The following is a 23,643-nucleotide window of genomic DNA, read 5'->3' on the forward strand; positions in this document are numbered from 1 at the left end:
TCCCCAGTTCCTGTTCCTTCAGGCCTCAGATCAGTCCCATTTCCTGCAACTTCTGGCATAAATTCACCAAGCCGTTTCCACATGCTCCAGAAAGACAGCACCACCTGTACCATGCAGCAGAATTGGAGAATTGAGTCCCACTTCCTGCAGTTCCTAATTCCTTTTTATTAAGGTGTTAGTTACCAATATCTGTTCTTAAGCTATAGTTCCCAATAGAAGTTCTAAAGTAGTAGTTACCAAATCTTGTTTTAAAGTAGTAGTTCCTTCTGTTTGGATGCAACGGTGAATGGTTGTGATTCACAGGATTAACAAACATCCTGCCAAATAAACATGTGACAGATTATCTTTTGCAAGGAGTAAAGGAAGTAGTACTACAGTAGCTTATGGTACTCTGCAGCCTCTGTAAATGGAGCATGCAGTATGCCACAAAACAGGCTCTGACAAGATCACATAGAACATAATGTTCTTAGCATAATGAACATTTTCCTCCTGCAGCAGCTGAATGCTGGTAGCAGGGAGAGAAGGAGAAGCCAGCTTTCAGCGGCTGCAGGAGGAACATTTTTACATTCTGTTTTCTTTTCTTAATGACAGTGACTTAACCACTTTACTAATGTGCTATAGTCAAATGACGACTACAGCACAGTAGTCCAGTTCTGGGAGGGAGTCATATGATGTCCTCCCAGTGTGAGCCCCTGCACACCCCCAGTGGCGTGCACCCGATACTGTCTGTGATCACTGTGTCTTTTGGACACAGCTGATCACATGACATGGTAAAAGGCCAATCACAGTGGCCTTTTGCCATGTGATCAGCTGTGACCAATCACAGCTGACCACTATGTAAATACACTTTCTGGTTATCAGCAGTACTTTTGTCATGCTGTCACAGAGCCCATTAGTGCTGCCCATCAGTGCTGCCTATCAGTGCAGCCTCATCAATGCACATCAGTAAAGTAGAAAAATTACCTGTTTGCTAAATTTTATATTTGAAACAAAGAAAACTCTTTTTGTTTTTTTTTCAAAATCTTTGCTCTTTTTTTGTATATAGTGCAAAAAAAACCCAGTTGGGATTAAATACCACCAAAAGAAAGCTTTATTTGTGTGAATAAAATGCTAAAAAGTTCATATGGGTATAGTGTTGTATGACCATGCAATTGTCATTCAAAGTGTGACAGCATTGAAAGCTGAAAACTGGCCTGGACAGTGGCAAGTGGTTAAAGTGATAGTCCAATATACTTTTAGTGGAAAACTGACATGGAAGATGGTTGCTTCAGTTTTACCAGATTATCAGATCAGATGATGTCTATTGGCTAATACTGGTCTTGGAAGACCTTCTATACAGATCATTTAGTAAAGTGAATACGGTGAAGATGTATTTACCTCCAATATAGAGTTGAACAAATTAAATTGCAAAAGCAGAAATTTTTCTTTCAAGTCATGGGACATTGACGTCAGGTTAACTTTGCTTACTATGCTAAGTGAACTTTCACTTTTCTAAGTAAACATTTTCTACGACATAAGTAAAATAACCCTTTTTGGATTCATGTTTTTTCAATAGGAAAAAGTCGAATGCTTGCTTTTAGGCCTCATGCACGCTTGAGCTCCAAACCTGTTTTACAATAATTTTTTTTCTGCTTCTAAATGCCCCTCTATGTTAGCCTCTGAGCCCATGCACACTTAGGAGTTTACAGGAGTTTAAAGGCAGGGGCATTTAGAGGTTGGAAAAAAAAACATCACTTGTGTGTCCAAAAGAGGAGCATTTTGGCTGAAGGAAACGACAAAACACACCTAAACATGTCTAAATGTGTCTAAATCTGCTTAAGCGCTAGGCGCATTTAGCACTTGAGCAATTATTCACTTCTATGGCCAGAATAAATGTAATATTTTGGCCGAATAAATTAACCTCTTGCCGACCGCGCATAGCCGAATGACGGCTTCACCGCGGCCGGCCAGTTCTGAGTGGACGTCATATGACGTCCTCCCAGAACGCGCTCTCCTGCGCGCCCCAGGGGGCGCGCACCCGGCGATCTCCGTGATCGCTGTGTCCTACGGACACAGCTGATCACATGATGTGGTGAAAGGCCGATCCCACCGGCCTTTTACCACGTGATCAGCGGTGTCCAATGACACGCTGATCACAGGGAAAGGCAAGTGCCGGTTCTCGGCTGCACTTTCCTCACGCTGTCAGATCGTGAGGAAAGTACTGCCGAGAACCGGCAGTTGTCAGAGCGGGGATCGGCACCGATCATCAGGGCACTGATGATCAGTGCCCTGATGATCGGTGCCCAGCAGTGACACCCGCAAGTTCCGCCCAGCAGTGCGCCCACTAGCCCCGCCCACCCGTTCCCAGCAGTGCCCCCACCTGTGCCCAGCAGTGCCCCCACCTGTGCCCAGCAGTGCACCCACCTGTGCCACTCTGCAGTGCCACCTACCTGTGCCCAGAAGTGCCACCTACATGTGCCCAGCAGTGCCGCCCACCTGTGCCCACCCACCTGTGCCCACCAGTGCCACCCACCTGTGCCCACCCACCAGTGCTGCCCACCAGTGCCACCCACCAGTGCCACCCAGCAGTGCTGCCAGTCAGTGCCACCAGTCAGTGCCCAGGGGTTGTGCCAGTCAGTGCCGCCAGTCAGTGCCCAGAAGTGATGCCAGTCAGTGCCGTCTATCAGTACCCATCATCAGTGTCACCTATCAGTGCCGCCTATCAGTGCTGCATATCAGTGCCGCCTATCGGTGACCCCTAATTAGTGCTGTCTATCAGTGCCGCCTATCCGTGCCACCTCATTAGTACTGCCTATCAGTGCCCTTTAGTGCTGCCTATCAGTGCCCATCAGTGCCGCCTATCAGTGCCCATCAGTGCCGCCTCATCAACGCAAATCAGTGAAGGAGAAAAAATACCTGTTTGAAAAATTTTATAAAAGAAACAAATAAACTTTTTTTTTTCAAATTTTTTGCACTTTTTTAATTTATAGTGCAAAAAGTAAAGCGCCCAGTGGCGATTAAATACCACCAAAAGAAAGCTCTATTTGTGAGAAAAAAAAGATCAAAATTTCATATGGGTACAATGTTGCATGACCGCGCAATTGTCAATCAAAGTGCGGCAGCGCTGAAAGCTGAAAATTGGCTTGGTAAGGAAGGGGGTATAAGTGCCTGGTAGGCAAGTGGTTAATAAACGTGCAAGCGTTTGACAATTCTAAATGCAACGTAGGCAGGTTTTTGAAGCTGCTTTTTTCCTGCAAGGAGAAAAGCATTTACAAAATCCCAAGTCTGCATGAGGCCTCCGTGTAACAGGGTTTCTGTTATAACCAAGTGAGAATTAAATGCTAGAAAGTGAGAAAATGGTTAGCTCCAGGGGCGGACTGACCATTTGTAAACTCGGGCACTGCCCGAGGGCCCGGGGTCAGTAGGGGGCCCCATGAGATGATCCTGGTACCTTTTTCATAGGCTTTTTTGAGTTTGGGCAAGGATACAGGGGCCCCATTATCCCCTATTGCCCGGGGGGCCCATGAGTTGTCAGTCTGCCCCTGGGTAGCTCTACATCTCTTTCCCCATTATAAAATGAAAGATTGCTACCAAAAATAAACACAAGTGTTATAATAAGATTAAAATACAGTGTTCCTTCTCTACCTCTCTCTCTTTCTCTTCCTGTTTTTCTATTTCTCTCTCTTTTGCTATACATATTTTTTTATATACAAATATTTATAGGTGTCACTCTTTTTACAGACATTCACTGAAGCTATCAAATTCAACAAAACGTATGGGATTTTTGAAGTAATCAGCAACTTTCCAGATCAGCTGAACCATCAGATTAAACAATTGTTGCAGGAGTATCAGCCCCCAAACCCCATCTACGATGTCACAAGAAGCATCACTGGATATAAATCCAAAAATTCCTCTGTTAATGATTTACAGCTGAACATTGATAAAACGTATAATATTTTGGTAAGCCATATTCATTGTGCACTGTCTACTGTCTCACATTAAAGCTCAATTCAACTCCACCGTTAAATCAGCTAAATACATTCCAGGTGAATCATTTCCAGGTGTGAAAAGTTGTACAGTTCATTTTCTTTAAAAAGCAGTTACAGCATGAGTAGAAAGGCCCGTCCCCTGCCAGTATGTTGTAGAGAAGGACCCTTCCTCCCTGTGTGAAGGCAGTATTCTCTCTACAGACGTCTGACACGCCAACTGCTACAGAGCCAGTACTCTCCAATCATCAAGGAGCATAAACTTTACTTATTGGAGAGCTCTGGGTGGGGGTTATGGTTGCTGGACCTCTGCAGAAAGACGAATGCTTCTATACAGAGAGCAAGACTACTTCTTTGCAGCATGCTGGCAGGAAATAGACTTTTCTACTCAGGCTGTGGCTGCTTTACAAAGAAAAAGAACTGTTTACACACCTTTTGTTTAATACACCTGTAATGCAGCGGATTTCTATTTCACCAAAAAGTTTATTTGGGCTTTAATGATACACTTCAATCAGATTTAAAAGTAAATACTTAAGAAGGAGTCAACCTACATTCTCAGTACTTCAGATTCAACTGCAGGCATTACTTTATTATACCAGTCCACCCCAATTCCTTTAGTCAGTAATCTGTTGATTCTGAACCGTGGCTGCTTGTAATGTTTCTAATGCTTTTTGTATAGGTACACTTTATTTTTGTATAGGTACACTTTACTATTATGCCTTTAAACAATTGTAATAGCAAGAAACTATTTAATACATTTATAAAAAACAACAAAACAAAAATATGACAAAAAAAGACTGATATCTTATCAACTATATATTAAGTATTGATGAGTGAATTGATTCCGAAGACAGGTGATCAGATCAGATTATCCTAAATTTGCACATTCATATGATCCTGCTTGGTGGTTTGTGTGTTTCCAGGTAGGCTAATCGTTTTTTTCCTTTTGAAGTTATCAATAAACAGTTAAGTGAAGTATTCCGGTGTATTTCACTTTGGTAGCACACTCAGCACTCTCACAGCTCGTAGTTATAGCCTAGATCTCTGTGTGTGGCCAATATTGGTAATCTGCCGTTGCCTAGATGCTTGTTTGTGATAATCCTTTTAGTCACTATTTATAAACTGGACACATTGTATGTTCCACAACAAAAAGTTACACCTTTCTTTACCAAAGTGCTGAAAGAAGAACCCATAGGATTAGTGCAATCGGACATACCTGTTCTACTAACCCAGTTATACAGAAAGGTTCACCTAATACCCAAATAGAATTCCATTTAATATAATCTTTGTTGAACACCACTTAGCTTAGTCATTGCAAGAAGCATTGCTATTCCCAAATCATACAAAGGTACTTATTTAATGACAATTTATAAAAGCAAATGATGTGCAGATATCTATAATTGCTTATTTAAAACTGAAGTTGAATTAAAAATGTTTTTGGGTATACAGTACCAGGAATATATATTATAACATAGGAGGGGGCATTCAAGTCAAACTGGGATTTTTGAGTGTATATAATAAAAGACCAAATTTCAAGGAGTGGAAACTGCATTTATTTTTTTTACTTACTTCCCTGCTACATTTATACACCTATCCCAGTGTTTTACCACCTCCCACCCGCCATATAGTAATATGACGGATGCAAGGTGGTTCTCTTGTTCTGGGAGGACGTCATATGACATCCTCCTATTCTAACCGTGCATTCGCGGCTCCCGGAGTGCGCAGCGCGGCGATCAGCGGTGCGCTGTGTCCCTGGGACACAGCGGATCACCAATCCACGGAAAGAGCCGAAGATGTCAGCTTGGTCATGTGATCAGCTGTGTCCAATCACAGCTAATCACATGTAAACAGGGAAATGCGGGTTATCGGCATTTCTCTCCTCTCGAGCTGTCACGCTGAGAGAGGAGAGGAGAGCCGCTAATCGGCATTCCTCGGAGGGGACATCTACACAGATCATCAGAACACTGATGATCAGTGTGCCCTGATGATCAATGTAGCCTCAGCAGCACCACCTGTCAGTGTCCATCAGTGCCAGCTCTCAGTGCTCATCCATGCCACCTGCCAGTGCCCATCAGTGCCGCATTTCAGTGCCACATATCAGTGCCCATCTGAGCTGCCTTTCAGTGTCACCCATCAGTGCCATTCAGTGCCACCTATCAATGCTAGTCAGTGCCGCCTATCCGTGTGCATCAGTGCCGCCTATCCGTGTGCATCAGTGCCCGTCAGTACTGCCTATCAGTGCTACCTAACAGTGCCAGTCAGTGCCGCCTATCAGTGCCAGTCAGTGCCACCTATCTGTGCTGCCTATCATTGCCATATATGAGTGCTGCCTTTCAGTGCCCATCAGTGATGCCTGTCAATGCCCATCAGTGCCACCTACCAGTGCCTCCTCATCAGTGCCCATCAGTGCCACCTATCAGTGTCCATCAGTGCAGCCTATCAGTGCCCATCACTGCAGCCTCGTTAGCATCAGTGAAGGAGAAAAATCACTTATTTACAAAATGTTATAACAAAAACTAAGCAAAAAACTTTTTTCAAACTTTTCAGTGGTTTTTGGTTTGTTTAAGAAAAAATAAAAAACCCAGAGGTGATTAAATACCACCAAAATAAAGCTCTACCTGTCAAAAAAAATGATAAACATTTCATATGGGAACAGTGTTGCATGACCACGCAATTATCATTCAAAGTGCACCAGCGCTGAAAGCTGGAAATTGGCCTGGGCAGAAAGGGGGTATAAGTGTCCTGTAGGCTAGTGGTTAACTATTGCCTGGAAAGCTTTGGCACAGAAAGATTTATCAGTACGCCTGAATCATCCTAGAACAGCCAGCTTCACTTAGTCATCAGTGCTGAAATAAAATATTCTTCTCTTGTAAAATTTCACTACGGTTCATACATCTATTCTCCAGGATCAGGGGTTCCACACACTGTGTGTTCACAGGATTGGCTACTGTGGGCTGGGAACCACAATATCCGGGATCGTCACTAACAGGCGTATGGTCATCTTTGAAACATTTACACCATTCAAACGTCTTACTGTGGCTGAGTGTCTCACCACTGTACTGTGCTTGAAGTCTTCTGTAGATATCTGCGGGTTTTATGCCTTTCTTTACAAGAAACTTCATCACCACATGCTGTTCCATGCACGCAATAACACTGTTGTCTGCCATCGTGATTAAAGGTCTCTGGACTGGCCTGCGACATATGGGCTGCCTATTAGTAATAGAACATACTTGCCACTTACTATTGCATGTACAGTTGTGTCCAAAATTATTCAACCCCCACTGAAATTGAGTGTTTTGGCCAGTTTGACATTGCTTTTGATCATTCAGTCATCTTGCTTACATTTACATTAAAGAGGCACTTGTAGGTCAGACAAATATAACATAACAGTTATAATGAAATAACCACAAATGTCTTTTCTGTGCTCACAGCATTATCAGTTTTATTCAACCCCCAAGTGACATTCAATCTTAGTACTTAGTACAGCATCCTTTTACAGTTATAACAGCTTTTAAACGTGAAGCATAGCTTGACACAAGTGTCTTGCAGCGATCTACGGGTATCTTCGCCCATTCTTCATGGGCAAAGGCCTCCAGTTCAGTCACATTCTTAGGCTTGCGCACTGCAACTGCTTTCTTTAAGTCCCACCAGAGGTTCTCAATCGGATTTAAGTCTGGTGACTGCGATGGCCACTCCAAAATGTTCCAGCCTTTCCTCTGCAACCATGCTCTAGTGGACTTGGAGGTATGCTTGGGATCATTGTCCTGTTGAAAGGTCCAACGTCTCCCAAGCCTCAGGTGTGTGACGGACTGCATCACGTTTCCATCCAATATCTCCTGGTACTGAAGAGAATTCATGGTACCTTGCACACGCTGAAGCTTCCCTGTACCTGCAGAAGCAAAACAGCCCCAAAGCATGATTGACCCTCCACCATGCTTCACAGTAGGCAAGGTGTTCTTTTCATCATAGGCCTTGTTCTTCCTCCTCCAAACATAGCGTTGATCCATGGGCCCAAACAGTTCTAATTTTGTTTCATCAGTCCACAGAACACTATCCCACAACTTTTGTGGTTTGTCCACATGGCTTTTGGCATACTGCAGTCGACTCTTCTTATTCTTTGGAGACAGCAAGGGGGTACGCCTGGGAGTTCTGGCACGGAGGCCTTCATTACGCAGTGTGCGTCTTATTGTCTGGGCTGAAACTTCTGTACCCACATCTGACAAATCTTTTCTCAGTTCCTCAGCAGTCACACGGGGACTTCTCTCCACTCTACGCTTCAGGTAGCGCACAGCAGTCGAAGTCAGCATCTTCTTTCTGCCACGACCAGGTAGCGTTTCAACAGTGCCCTTTGCCTTGAATTTGCGAATGATGCTTCCTAAGGTGTCTCTTGGTATGTTTAACATCTTTGCAATCTTCTTATAGCCATTGCCCTTCCTGTGAAGAGAAATCACCTCTTCTCTTGTCTTCCTGGACCATTCTCTTGCCTTCACCATGTTTGTAACCACACCAGTAAATGTCTAGAAGGAGCTGAGTATCACAGTCATTTTAAAGCTGCCTAATTGGTGCTTATTATGCTTGATTGCTGCTCGGTGACATCCACAGGTGTTTTCAATACCTGATGGAAAGCACCTGTATGAACCTCTGTTCTTCAGAGTGGTAGTCTTTAAGGGGTTGAATAATTGTGGCAATGAAGAAACCACATAAGAACCATTTACTACTGTATTACATAAACAATTGATGTCATTTTAGTTGCATTTGGGTAGTTACAACGTCCTTGTAGGATTTGATTCTGAATACAATTCCAAATGTACACTATAGTCCCTAAACCCCTTTACAGCATTGGGGGTTGAATAATTTTGGACACAACTGTAGTACCACCATGCTAGCATCCCTTTTTATACCTGTAAAATTAAAAGTCCTGGATTGACTCGAACACTATATATATATATATATATATATATATATATATATATACACACACACACACACAGTTTCGCCAAAAGTATTGGGATGCTTGCCTTTACACACACATGAACTTCAATGGCATCCCAGTCTTAAGCTGGCCATACACGTGTAGATTTTTGGATGAGAATATTTGTGCGAAAAGTTGTACGAAAATTCTTTAAACATTCGGTGAATGAACGAATGTCATTAGAAAATTGTCTTTTGCTTTTAATATTTGAGTTTAAAATGAATGGAATTTCTGAACGATAACCACATACACTGGCTGAAAATTAGTTTGATCAAGAAAATTTTTCCTCCCTGCCTCTTTAAATTTTCCAGTCACTGCTGTTGAAAACAGACATCAATTTGACCCCCACTAACGATTAGAAATTCTCTAACGAAAATCTATACGTGTATGGCCAGCTTTAGGCTGGCCATACATTATACAATTATCTGCAGATTTTTGGTTTAGATTTACCAAAAACCATATAATAGGAGGACAAACCTAAACAACACTTTCAGTTGTATCCAATTAGGCAGGCCCTTGCACTACATAGTTGAAGGTAAATCTAAAGGAAATTGGGCAGAAAATCTGCAGATAATTGTATAATGTATGGCCAGCCTTAGTCTATAGGGTTCAGTATATATACTATATTGCCAAAAGTATTGGGACACCCCTCCAAATCATTGGATTCAGGTGTTCCAATCACCTCCATGGGCACAGGTGTATACAACCAAGCATCTAGGCAGGCAGACTGCTTCTACAAACATTTATGAAAGAATGGGTCGCTCTCTGTGAATTCAAGCATGGTACCGTGATAGGCTGCCATCCGTGCAAAAAATCCATCCGTGAAATTTCCTTGCTACTAAATATTGCACGGTCAACTGTTAGTGGTATTATAACAAGGTGGAAGCAACTGGGAACAACAGCAACTAAGTCACCGAGTGGCAGGCCACGTAAATGACAGAGCGGGCTCAGCGCATGCTGAAGCGCACAGTGTGCAGAAGTCGCCAACTGTCTGCAGAGTCAATAGCTAAAGACCTCCCAACTTCCTGTGGCCTTCATATTAGCACAACAACTGTGCGTAGAGAGCTTCATAGAATGGGTTTTCATGGCCGAGTAGCTGCATCCAAGCCTTACATCACCAAGTTCCATGCAAAGCGTCGGATGTAGTGGTGGAAAGCACACTACCACTGGACTCTAGAGCAGTGGAGATGTGTTCCCTGGAGTGGAGAATCACGCTTCTCTGTCTGGCAATCTGATGTAAAGTGTAAAGTTGGTGGAGGGGGAATTAGTGTGTGGGGTTGTTTTTCAGGGGTTGGGCTTGGCCCCTTAGTTCCAGTGAAGGGAACTCTTAAGGCATCAGCATACCAAGACATTTTGGACAATTTCATGCTCCCAACTTTGTAGGAACAATTTGGGGAGGACCCCTTCCTGTTCCAACATGACTGCACACCAGTGCACAAAGCAAGGTCCATAAAGACATGGATGAGCAAATTTGGGATGGAGGAACTTGACTGACCTGCACAGAGTCCTGACCTCAACCTGATAGAACACCTTTGGGATGAAATAGAGCAGAGTCTGCAAACCAGACCTTCCCGTCTGACATCAGTGTCTGACCTCACAAATGCGCTTCTGGAAGAATGGTCAAATATTCTCATAGACACACTCCTAAACCTTGTGGACAAGCCTTTCCAGAAGAGTTGAAGCTGTTATACCTGCAAATGGTGGGCCAGCTCAATATTGGACCCTATGGACTAAGACTAGGATGCCATTAAAGTTCATGTGTGTGTAAAGGCAGGCATCCCAATTCTTTTGCCAATATAGTGGGTGTGTGTATATATATATATATATATATATATATATACATATATATACATATACACATACATAGACACACACAGTGCTCAAAAAACACTTTTTAATCAGAGCATAGCATGAAGTCAGTTAAACTCCAGGGATATTGATCTGGTCAGTTAAGTAGCAGAGGGGGTTATTAATCAGTTTACGCTGCTTTGGTGTTAATGAAATTAACAGGCGCACTAGATGGTCAACAATGAGACGACCTCCAAAACAGGAATGGTTCTACAGGTGGAGGTCACTGACATTTGTTTCCCTACTCATCTTTTCTGGCTGTTTTTCACTAGTTTTGCATTTGGCTAGGGTCATTGTCACTACTGGTAGCATAGGGTGATACCTGGACCCTACAGAGGTTGCACAGGCAGTCCAAATCCTCCAGGATGGCACATCAATACGTGCCATTGCCAGAAGGTTTGCTGTGTCTCCAAGCACAGTCTCAGGAGAATGGAGAAGATTCCAGGAGACAGGCAGTTACTCTAGAAGAGCTGGACAGGGCCGTAGGAGGTCTTTAACCCATCAGCAGGACCGGTATCTGCTCCTTTGTGCAAGGAGGAACAGGATGAGCACTGCCAGAGTCCTACAATATGACCTTCAGCAGGCCACTGGCATGAATGTCTCTGACCAATCAGAAACAGACTTCATGAGGGTGGCCAGAGGGCCTGACATCCTCTAGTGGGCCCTGTGCTCATGGCCCAGCACCATAGAGCTTGATTGGCATTTGCCATTGAACACCAGAATTGGCAGACCTGCCACTGGCGCCCTGTGCTTTTCACAGATGAGAGCAGGTTGACCCTGAGCATATGTGACAGAGTGACAGATGTGAAAGGGTCTGGAGAAGCCATGGAGAACATTATGCTGCCTGTAACATCATTCAGCATGACCGTTTTGATGGTGGGTCAGTGATGGTCTGGGGAGGCATATCCTTAGAGGGACACACAGACCTCTACAGCCTAAACAATGGTACCCTGACTGCCCTTAGGTATCGGGATGAAATCCTTGGACCCATTGTCACACCCTACATTGGTACAGTGGGCCCTGGGTTCTTCCTGGTGCACGGCAATGCCTGAACTCAAGTGGCAAGAGTGTGCAGGCAGTTCCTGGAGAATTAAGGAATTGATGCCATTGAATGCTCCCCCCACTTGCCTGACCTAAATCCAATAGAACAGTTTTGGGAAATCATGTTTCGGTCAATCTAACGCTGTCAGGTTGCACCTCAGTCTGTCCAGGAGCTCTGTGATGCCCTGGCCCAGATCTGGGAGGAAATATCCCAGGACACCATCCGTCATCTCATTAGGAGCATGCCGCAACATTGCCAGGCATGCATACAACATGTGGGGCCATACAAACTACTGAGTACCGTTTTGATTTGCTGCTATGAAATTTCCGCAAAATGGACTAGCCTGCTGCATCATTTTTTCACTTTGATTTTTCGGGTGTCTTTGAATTCAGTCCTTTGTAGGTTGATATTTTTCATTTCCATCAAACGATGGGACATCCTACGTTCCTAACACATTACCCAGTCCATATCAGTATAGATATCCAGCATGATATTTTTCCCCATTGAGATCTTATGTGTTTTCAATGAAAGTATTGTGACCTCAGTGACAAAGCAATACATATCACTGTGAAGACACTTTCAGCAAAAAAAAATGTTAATGTCTTATTTGCATTTTTTTAAGTGTCTGAATCGGGAGCAAGGAGTTCAGTGGGTTAAGAAGGAGAGGCTTCCAGCTTTTTTGAAGAGTGATTGCTATTTTGAATACAGGTATAGTACAGTAAACTAGTTATATCTTACTTATAATCTTTGTTCCCACTGTCTCTATTTGTCATCTACCTATGGCCAAATTTGAATTTTAGTGCACCCTGGAGGGACAGATGTAGCGTCCAGCCCAGCAATTGGCAGCTTGTCAAAGTCCATGGCAGGATGCAGGTGTATGGGGTTGAACACTGTACTGAATGATATTTAGGGCCTTGTGCGTTCAGGGACGAAGGTCCAAGGCACAGGTCTTCTGCATTCTGGACCTTCGTCCCTGAATGTACAGAGCTCTAAATGCCACTCAGTACAGAATTCAGACCTGTCCAACTGCAGTCATCCATAGATGCATGATAATGGTCAGATTTTATTTGCATGGGTTAAACCAGTTGTTGTAACTGCCTAAAAAGCTTTAACTGGAGTTGGGTTTTAATTTGTTCTGTATTATTTATGTGCATTTAAGACTACCCTGTACACAATAAAGTGTGTTATCCTAAAGATCACATACCAATGCAACATATATCACATACATATCCAAGAAAAATTAAACATGATTAAATAAAGTCCAAAATTTCCATATGAGATGAACTCTATATTGTTATTCTTATATTCATATAATATTAAAACAAATGTCAGCTCCTTGGTGCGTTTATATTTTTTTCACTTTAATGCTGTATCATCACATGAGTTTATTTTATCAACAGTTTCCATATGCTCTCACCTTAAAGTTTTGACCCAATAGTAGGTCTCATGCACCTTCCCCTTATAGTGGAGTCTCCTTTACTCCTTTATCACGGTTGATTTGCGACTTTATTTAATCAGTTTTGGTTTTTTTTTTTTTTTTTAATCACACTTTATTATCTGTCCCCTAAAGCTGTTTATTTTGTGTAAATACTATATACAACTATGAGACGTTGGAAGGAAAATGCTACATAACTAACTGCAGTTGGAATTCAATCGATTTATAATTTTTTTTCCTTTCCTCAACTCTGTGTTATGGAAGGCTGTTATAAAACGGAACATGTTGAATTTTTTAAGCATTGTTAAACATTATACAATAAGTAGTCATGAGATACCGACTCTTACCATGGTTACCTGAGTCATGGCTTTGTCAAGCAGCTGTAAATTGTAAGTACAGCAGAAGACCAATAAAGAGGGGAGTGGTGAAGATTTATGGCTAGTTTAAAAGCATTGAGGATAATGGAATCTCCATGTTACCATGGATAAAGTATGCAATATTCAGAGTTTGAATACAGAGAGTTTAAAGATGCTTGAGAATGTGAGCAGAAAAAAAATGGAGCTGGCTCCATGGGGCCTAGAGCCAGGGAATGTTATGTAAACACAAAGGGGAACCATTATATACATTTATTTATATACAGTATATGGCATTCCAGTGTACTAAAAATGTTTTTGTGTATAGTTTGTAATTGTAGATGCAATCTGTACATGTGGGTACTTACTGCAAACAATCTCCAAATACTCCGCTCTAGGATTCTTACCCCCACTTTATTGACAGAAGGGTGCCAGCTCCAAACTGCGCCTGACCACATGAAATTATGATGCAAAAAAACAGAAGTGGAGCCACTCAGCTTTCGAGTCTGCAATAGGTTTATTAAAGTTATCTGATGCAAGATAAATCCACCTGCTTCCCTCCTACACGTTTATTCCATCCAGAGCTTGGTCATAGAGTATTCATGGACGCATTCTTCTGCTAGCATTGATTGATGGTTTAAAAAATCCACATGCTCCCTCCTACATGTCTCACTCCATCCTGTGCTTGGTCATAGATAGAGATGAGCGAATCGAACTTGGCGAAGTGGAATTCGTTTCGAATTTTAGGAAAAATTCCTAAATCGCCGAATCCGAAAATTAGCAGACTTCGGATGCGCGAAAATTTTCCAAAAATGGCGGCGACATGTGAGGCGACGGAGCGGGGATCTCTGGGAAGGCGCGCAGACAAGGTGCGCTGACCCATAATGCATTCATTCATGACATGGGATCGCATTAGCCAATCAGCAGCCAGCCAGCCAGCACTGTGTAATGGTCGAGCTATAAATTGCGGCCATCTTAGAATTCTCCATTAGCCTCCGGTCATTCAGGAGAGACAGACCTCTCTGTATTAGGGACAGAGTTAGGGCCAAAGAGACTTTAGGGCCACAGAATCGTTACTGAGGGACACAGAATTGTTACTCAGGGACACAGAATTCTTACTCAGGGACACAGAACTGTTACTCAGGGACACAGAATTGTTACTCAGGGACACAGAATTCTTACTCAGGGACACAGAACTGTTACTCAGGGACACAGAATTGTTACTCAGGGACAGACACAGAATTGTTACTGAGGGACACAGAATTGTTACTGAGGGACACAGAATTGTTACTCAGGGACACAGAACTGTTACTCAGGGACACAGAATTGTTACTCAGGGACACAGAACTGTTACTCAGGGACACAGAATTGTTACTCAGGGACAGACACAGAATTGTTACTGAGGGACACAGAATTGTTACTGAGGGACACAGAATTATTACTGAGGGACACAGAATTGTTACTCAGGGACAGACACAGAATTGTTACTGAGGGACACAGAATTGTTACTGAGGGACACAGAATTGTTACTGAGGGACACAGAATTGTTACTCAGGGACACAGAATTATTACTCAGGGACACAGAATTGTTACTCAGGGACACAGAATTGTTACTCAGGGACACAGAACTGTTACTCAGGGACAGACACATAATTGTTACTGAGGGACACAGAATTGTTACTGAGGGACACAGAATTGTTACTTAGGGACACAGAATTGTTACTCAGGGACAGACACAGAATTGTTACTGAGGGACACAGAATTGTTACTGAGGGACACAGAATTGTTACTCAGGGACACAGAATTGTTACTCAGGGACACAGAACTGTTACTCAGGGACACAGAATTGTTACTCAGGGACAGACACAGAATTGTTACTGAGGGACACAGAGTTGTTACTGAGGGACACAGAATTGTTACTCAGGGACAGACACAGAATTGTTACTGAGGGACACAGAATTGTTACTGAGGGACACAGAATTGTTACTCAGGGACACAGAATTGTTACTCAGGGACACAGAACTGTTACTCAGGGACACAGAATTGTTACTCAGGGACACAGAACTGTTACTCAGGGACACAGAATTGTTACTCAGGGACAGACACAGAATTGTTAGTGAGGGACACAGAATTGTTACTGAGGGACACAGAATTGTTACTGAGGGACACAGAATTGTTACTCAGGGAAAGACACAGAATTGTTACTGAGGGACACAGAATTGTTACTCAGGGACACAGAATTGTTACTCAGGGACACAGAATTGTTACTCAGGGACAGACACAGAATTGTTACTGAGGGACACAGAATTGTTACTGAGGGACACAGAATTGTTACTCAGGGACAGACACTGAATTGTTACTGAGGGACACAGAATTGTTGCTGAGGGACACAGAATTGTTACTGAGGGACACAGAATTGTTACTCAGGGACACAGAATTGTTACTCAGGGACACAGAACTGTTACTCAGGGACACAGAACTGTTACTCAGGGACACAGAATTGTTACTGAGGGACACAGAATTGTTACTCAGGGACACAGAATTGTTACTCAGAGACACAGAACTGTTACTCAGGGACACAGAATTGTTACTCAGGGACACAGAAATGTTACTCAGGGACACAGAATTGTTACTCAGGGACAGACACAGAATTGTTACTGAGGGACACAGAATTGTTACTGAGCGACACAGAATTGTTACTGAGGGACACAGAATTGTTACTCAGGGACAGACACAGAATTGTTACTGAGGGACACAGAATTGTTACTGAGGGACACAGAATTGTTACTGAGGGACACAGAATTGTTACTCAGGGACACAGAATTGTTACTCAGGGACACAGAACTGTTACTCAGGGACACAGAATTGTTACTCAGGGACACAGAACTGTTACTCAGGGACACAGAATTGTTACTCAGGGACAGACACAGAATTGTTACTGAGGGACACAGAATTGTTACTGAGGGACACAGAATTGTTACTCAGGGACAGACACATAATTGTTACTGAGGGACACAGAATTGTTACTGAGGGACACAGAATTGTTACTCAGGGACACAGAATTGTTACTCAGGGACACAGAACTGTTACTCAGGGACACAGAATTGTTACTCAGGGACAGACACAGAATTGTTACTGAGGGACACAGAATTGTTACTGAGGGACACAGAGGCCAGTGCTCCCGGTGTCATCCAGCGGTCGTGTCTCCACCGACAACCCTGCCGTCATCGATTGGTTGGCTCGGTCGTCTTCCTCTTCCCAGGTCACCTCTGACACCTACAGCCAACGGTCGGTGGGTACGTCAGACACAACCGTTAGTTGGCATGGCCCGGGAGCAAGCCCACTGAAATCACGTGTCCTCTACCTGCCCCTGTCCTTTGGTGTTCCCTCACCAAGCGAAGTATCGCATGCTGTGGGCTCAGCCCCACTCTACAGTGAGGAAGAGCTAACAGAGGGCGGTCAGGAACGGGGGGAGACATCCGCCTCTTCAGCAGCCAGGCGAAGAAGTACTGGCGAGGAGAGTGGCTCGGTAGCCGGTCTAGAGACAGGTCTGTCTCCTGACCCACACGCAGCCGAGGGGGCTAGTAGTGAGGCGGAGACCCTAATTGATGATGATGAGGCTGATCGCACTTGGCAGCCTCGTCGTCATCAGGCTATTGCTTCCGCATCATCAGGAGAAGAGGGTGCCAGCTTGGCAGCGAGCAAAACAGTCGGTGGGTTGCCCAGGAGGCAGCAGGGTCGCAGCAGTGTCAGTGGAGGCAAACGGCCACGGAGTAGAGCACCAACTCCACTGCAGCCTACCACCACGGCCAGTAGTGGTGCCGGTGTGCACGGAGGAAGTAGCAGTCAGCCAGTGAGGAGTAGCGGGGGCAGTTTCCTACTCGGCGGTGTGGCAATTTTTCGTCAAGCCGCCCGAGGAAGTAAACGTAGCCGTATGTTGACTATGTGGCCAGAAAGTCAAGCGTGGCCAGGGGGCCCATGTCTCCATCGCCACACTCTGCCATGTGCCACTTTCAGGTCTCCTCACACTGCTGGTGGGTTCCATTTTGTCATAGGGTGCTGGCAGATTACGGGCCTCCCATTGCTGCTGCCAGGCCCGTAATCTGCCATGGGCCCCCGTACCGACTTCTCATGCTGCTGCCAGGTCCAGAGTGTCTCATGGGTCCCTGTACGGCCTCCCATTGCTGCTGTCTCCATCGCCACACTGTGCCATGTGCCACTTTCAGGTCTCCTCACACTGCTGGTGGGTTCCATTTTGTCATAGGGTGCTGGCAGATTACGGGCCTCCCATTGCTGCTGCCAGGCCCGTAATCTGCCATGGGCCCCTGTACCGCCTCCTCATGCTGCTACCAGGCCCGTAATCTGTCATGGGTCCCTGTACGGCCTCCCATTGCTGCTGTCTCCATCGCAACACTGTGCCATGTGCCACTTTCAGGTCTCCTCACACTGCTGGTGGGTTCCATTTTGTCATAGGGTGCTGGCAGATTACGGGCCTCCCATTGCTGCTGCCAGGCCCGTAATCTGCCATGGGCCCCTGTACCGCCTCCTCATGCTGCTGCCAGGTCCAGAGTGTCTCCTGGGTCCCTGTACGGCCTCCCATTGCTGCTGTCTCCATCGCCACACTCTGCCATGTGCCACTTTCAGGTCTCCTCACACTGCTGGTGGGTTCCATTTTGTCATAGGGTGCTGGCAGATTACGGGCCTCCCATTGCTGCTGCCAGGCCCGTAATCTGCCATGGGCCCCTGTACCGCCTCCTCATGCTGCTGCCAGGCCCGTAATCTGTCATGGGTCCCTGTACGGCCTCCCATTGCTGCTGTCTCCATCGCAACACTGTGCCATGTGCCACTTTCAGGTCTCCTCACACTGCTGGTGGGTTTCATTTTGTCATAGGGTGCTGGCAGATTACGGGCCTCCCATTGCTGCTGCCAGGCCCGTAATCTGCCATGGGCCCCTGTACCGCCTCCTCATGCTGCTGCCAGGTCCAGAGTGTCTCATGGGTCCCTGTACGGCCTTCCATTGCTGCTGTCTCCATCGCCACACTCTGCCATGTGCCACTTTCAGGTCTCCTCACACTGCTGGTGGGTTCCATTTTGTCATAGGGTGCTGGCAGATTACGGGCCTCCCATTGCTGCTGCCAGGCCCGTAATCTGCCATGGGCCCCCGTACCGCCTCCTCATGCTGCTGCCAGGCCCGTAATCTGTCATGGGTCCCTGTACGGCCTCCCATTGCTGCTGTCTCCATCGCAACACTGTGCCATGTGCCACTTTCAGGTCTCCTCACACTGCTGGTGGGTTCCATTTTGTCATAGGGTGCTGGCAGATTACGGGCCTCCCATTGCTGCTGCCAGGCCCGTAATCTGCCATGGGCCCCTGTACCGCCTCCTCATGCTGCTGCCAGGTCCAGAGTGTCTCATGGGTCCCTGTACGGCCTCCCATTGCTGCTGTCTCCATCGCCACACTCTGCCATGTGCCACTTTCAGGTCTCCTCACACTGCTGGTGGGTTCCATTTTGTCATAGGGTGCTGGCAGATTACGGGCCTCCCATTGCTGCTGCCAGGCCCGTAATCTTCCATGGGCCCCCGTACCACCTCCTCATGCTGCTGCCAGGTCCAGAGTGTCTCATGGGTCCCTGTACGGCCTCCTATTGCTGCTGTCTCCATCGCCACACTGTGCCATGTGCCACTTTCAGGTCTCCTCACACTGCTGGTGGGTTCCATTTTGTCATAGGGTGCTGGCAGATTACGGGCCTCCCATTGCTGCTGCCAGGCCCGTAATCTGCCATGGGCCCCCGTACCGCCTCCTCATGCTGCTGCCAGGTCCAGAGTGTCTCATGGGTCCCTGTACGGCCTCCCATTGCTGCTGTCTCCATCGCCACACTGTGCCATGTGCCACTTTCAGGTCTCCTCACACTGCTGGTGGGTTCCATTTTGTCATAGGGTGCTGGCAGATTACGGGCCTCCCATTGCTGCTGCCAGGCCCGTAATCTGCCATGGGCCCCCGTACCGCCTCCTCATGCTGCTGCCAGGTCCAGAGTGTCTCATGGGTCCCTGTACGGCCTCCCATTGCTGCTGTCTCCATCGCAACACTGTGCCATGTGCCACTTTCAGGTCTCCTCACACTGCTGGTGGGTTCCATTTTGTCATAGGGTGCTGGCAGATTACGGGCCTCCCATTGCTGCTGCCAGGCCCGTAATCTGCCATGGGCCCCTGTACCGCCTCCTCATGCTGCTGCCAGGTCCAGAGTGTCTCATGGGTCCCTGTACGGCCTCCCATTGCTGCTGTCTCCATCGCAACACTGTGCCATGTGCCACTTTCAGGTCTCCTCACACTGCTGGTGGGTTCCATTTTGTCATAGGGTGCTGGCAGATTACGGGCCTCCCATTGCTGCTGCCAGGCCCGTAATCTGCCATGGGCCCCTGTACCGCCTCCTCATGCTGCTGCCAGGTCCAGAGTGTCTCATGGGCCCCTGTACCGCCTCCTCATGCTGCTGCCAGGCCCGTAATCTGTCATGGGTCCCTGTACGGCCTCCCATATCTGCTGTCTCCATCGCAACACTGTGCCATGTGCCACTTTCAGGTCTCCTCACACTGCTGGTGGGTTCCATTTTGTCATAGGGTGCTGGCAGATTACGGGCCTCCCATTGCTGCTGCCAGGCCCGTAATCTGCCATGGCCCCCTGTACCGCCTCCTCATGCTGCTGCCAGGTCCAGAGTGTCTCATGGGTCCCTGTACGGCCTCCTATTGCTGCTGTCTCCATCGCCACACTGTGCCATGTGCCACTTTCAGGTCTCCTCACACTGCTGGTGGGTTCCATTTTGTCATAGGGTGCTGGCAGATTACGGGCCTCCCATTGCTGCTGCCAGGCCCGTAATCTGCCATGGGCCCCCGTACCGCCTCCTCATGCTGCTGCCAGGTCCAGAGTGTCTCATGGGTCCCTGTACGGCCTCCCATTGCTGCTGTCTCCATCGCAACACTGTGCCATGTGCCACTTTCAGGTCTCCTCACACTGCTGGTGGGTTCCATTTTGTCATAGGGTGCTGGCAGATTAAGGGCCTCCCATTGCTGCTGCCAGGCCCGTAATCTGCCATGGGCCCCCGTACCACCTCCTCATGCTGCTGCCAGGTTCAGAGTGTCTCATGGGTCCCTGTACGGCCTCCCATTGCTGCTGTCTCCATCGCCACACTCTGCCATGTGCCACTTTTAGGTCTCCTCACACTGCTGGTGGGTTCCATTTTGTCATAGGGTGCTGGCAGATTACGGGCCTCCCATTGCTGCTGTCAGGCCCGTAATCTGCCATGGGCCCCCGTACCGACTCCTCATGTTGTGACGTTGCAACAAGGTGGAATTCAACCCTACATATGTTAACCGCCTTTACGAACAGCGAAAGGCCATCACCGATTTCCTGATGTTACAAGCGGATAAAGGTACTCCCCTGTGTAACTTAGATGTCAGCCATTGGCAGCTCATGCGTGACACCTGCCGCTTGCTCAGGCCCTTTGAGGAGGCCACGCTATTCGTGAGTCGGCAGGACTATGGGATGAACGACGTCATTCCTCTGTTGCACGTCCTGGAACAAATGCTGTTAACAATGGCTGGTCAGGGTGCGGTAGACGTGGCGCACAGATCTCAACGCCACATGACCCCTGTGGGGGCAGGACAGGAAGAAGAGGAGGAGGTAGAGGAGGACATTGGTGCTCAGGAATTATTGAGTGAAATGGGTGGTTTTTCCACTCAGCGGACAGGAGTGGAGGAGCAGGAGCATCTGGTAGAGGAGGAGGAGGAGACAGAGGACCCAGACGCACCGTGGCAGTATGCTGTGGAGATGGAGGCAGGGAGTCCCTCGCATTCTTTGGCACAAATGGCCCATCGCATGCTCGGTTGCTTGCGTAGCGACAGCCGAATAATAACCATCAGACAGAGGGATGACTTTTGGCTGTCCACCTTGTTGGACCCTCGCTACCGTTCAAAAATGGTGGCCTTTTTCACACCTGCTGAGAGGGAGGCCAAAATAACGTACTATAAAAACCACCTATGTAGTCAGTTGGTCTCTGCCTTTCTGCGCCAACGTCCATCCTCAGACACTGTGGGCCCTGTGCGCTCGCGTTCCGCTGCCATGGCAGCAGGGGAGGGGTGGGGTGGTAGGAGCAGTGGCAGCTCCACCAGCAGCGGCTGCCTCAGTCTGCAGTCGATGATGAGTAGCTTTCTTCACCAGCGCAGTGAGGAAACTACTAACCAGCCGCAGCAGCAGCAGCATCAGGTGGACCTGGAGCAGGACCTCAAACAACAGGCTTGGGCCTACTTGGACAGCACCCTGCCAACCGAGGTAGACAATCCCCTTGACTACTGGGCAACGAAACTTGACCTTTGGCCCCAACTAGCTGAATTTGCCCTTGAAAGGCTGTCATGCCCGGCCAGTAGCGTGGCATCGGAGCGCGTGTTTAGTGCGGCAGGAGGTATTGTAACTCCGCGGAGGACACGACTGTCCACCCAAAGTGTGGAGAGACTCACGTTTGTGAAAATGAATCAGGCGTGGATTAGTCTGGATTTCAAACCACCAGTTCCTGACACAACTGACTAAATCCGCCATGAATCATGCCCCAAACATGTTATTATTTTTAACATAGGCCTCTGTATGGCCTTCAATTTAAGCTGCTTACGCTTCGCCACTCTGCCATGGGCCCCTGTACCGCCTCCTCTTGCTGCTGCCAGGTCCAGAGTGTCTCATGGGTCCCTGTACGGCCTCCCATTGCTGCTGTCTCCATCGCCACACTCTGCCATGTGCCACTTTCAGGTCTCCTCACACTGCTGGTGGGTTCCATTTTGTCATAGGGTGCTGGCAGATTACGGGCCTCCCATTGCTGCTGCCAGGCCCGTAATCTGCCATGGGCCCCCGTACCGACTCCTCATGCTGCTGCCAGGTCCAGAGTGCCTCATGGGTCCCTGTACGGCCTCCCATTGCTGCTGTCTCCATCGCCACACTGTGCCCTGTGCCACTTTCAGGTCTCCTCACACTGCTGGTGGGTTCCATTTTGTCATAGGGTGCTGGCAGATTACGGGCCTCCCATTGCTGCTGCCAGGCCCGTAATCTGCCATGGGCCCCTGTACCGCCTCCTCATGCTGCTGCCAGGCCCGTAATCTGTCATGGGTCCCTGTACGGCCTCCCATTGCTGCTGTCTCCATCGCCACACTCTGCCATGTGCCACTTTCAGGTCTCCTCACACTGCTGGTGGGTTCCATTTTGTCATAGGGTGCTGGCAGATTACGGGCCTCCCATTGCTGCTGCCAGGCCCGTAATCTGCCATGGGCCCCTGTACCGCCTCCTCCTGCTGCCAGGTCCAGAGTGTCTCATGGGTCCCTGTACGGCCTCCCATTGCTGCTGTCTCCATCGCCACACTCTGCCATGTGCCACTTTCAGGTCTCCTCACACTGCTGGTGGGTTCCATTTTGTCATAGGGTGCTGGCAGATTACGGGCCTCCCATTGCTGCTGCCAGGCCCGTAATCTGCCATGGGCCCCTGTACCGCCTCCTCATGCTGCTGCCAGGCCCGTAATCTGTCATGGGTCCCTGTACGGCCTCCCATTGCTGCTGTCTCCATCGCAACACTGTGCCATGTGCCACTTTCAGGTCTCCTCACACTGCTGGTGGCTTCCATTTTGTCATAGGGTGCTGGCAGATTACGGGCCTCCCATTGCTACTGCCAGGCCCGTAATCTGCCATGGGCCCCCGTACCGCCTCCTTATGCTGCTGCCAGGTCCAGAGTGTTTCATGGGTCCCTGTATGGCCTCCCATTGCTGCTGTCTCCATCGCCACACTCTGCCATGTGCCACTTTCAGGTCTCCTCACACTGCTGGTGGGTTCCATTTTGTCATAGGGTGCTGGCAGATTACGGGCCTCCCATTGCTGCTGCCAGGCCCGTAATCTGCCATAGGCCCCCGTACCGCCTCCTCATGCTGCTGCCAGGTCCAGAGTGTCTCATGGGTCCCTGTACGGCCTCCCATTGCTGCTGTCTCCATCGCCACACTGTGCCATG

At 47.5% G+C, this 23,643-nt stretch overlaps 1 protein-coding gene across 1 annotated transcript in view; it reads left to right on the plus strand.

Annotated features, from left to right (window-relative positions):
• The window catches only part of RGS22 (regulator of G protein signaling 22), a 165,325-nt gene that overhangs the window by 26,387 nt on the left and 115,295 nt on the right, over positions 1-23,643 (plus strand). Inside the window, exons 4-5 of the mRNA XM_089666422.1 lie at positions 3,721-3,939; positions 12,450-12,535. Coding sequence (XP_089522548.1) covers positions 3,721-3,939; positions 12,450-12,535 — 305 coding nt within the window. The remainder of the gene's footprint in view (positions 1-3,720; positions 3,940-12,449; positions 12,536-23,643) is intronic.

The sequence above is a fragment of the Staurois parvus genome, unplaced genomic scaffold (assembly GCF_062004578.1).
Source record: "Staurois parvus isolate SC_StPar_1 unplaced genomic scaffold, SC_StPar_1.0 ptg000052l, whole genome shotgun sequence".
Taxonomy (NCBI): Eukaryota; Metazoa; Chordata; class Amphibia; order Anura; family Ranidae; genus Staurois; species Staurois parvus.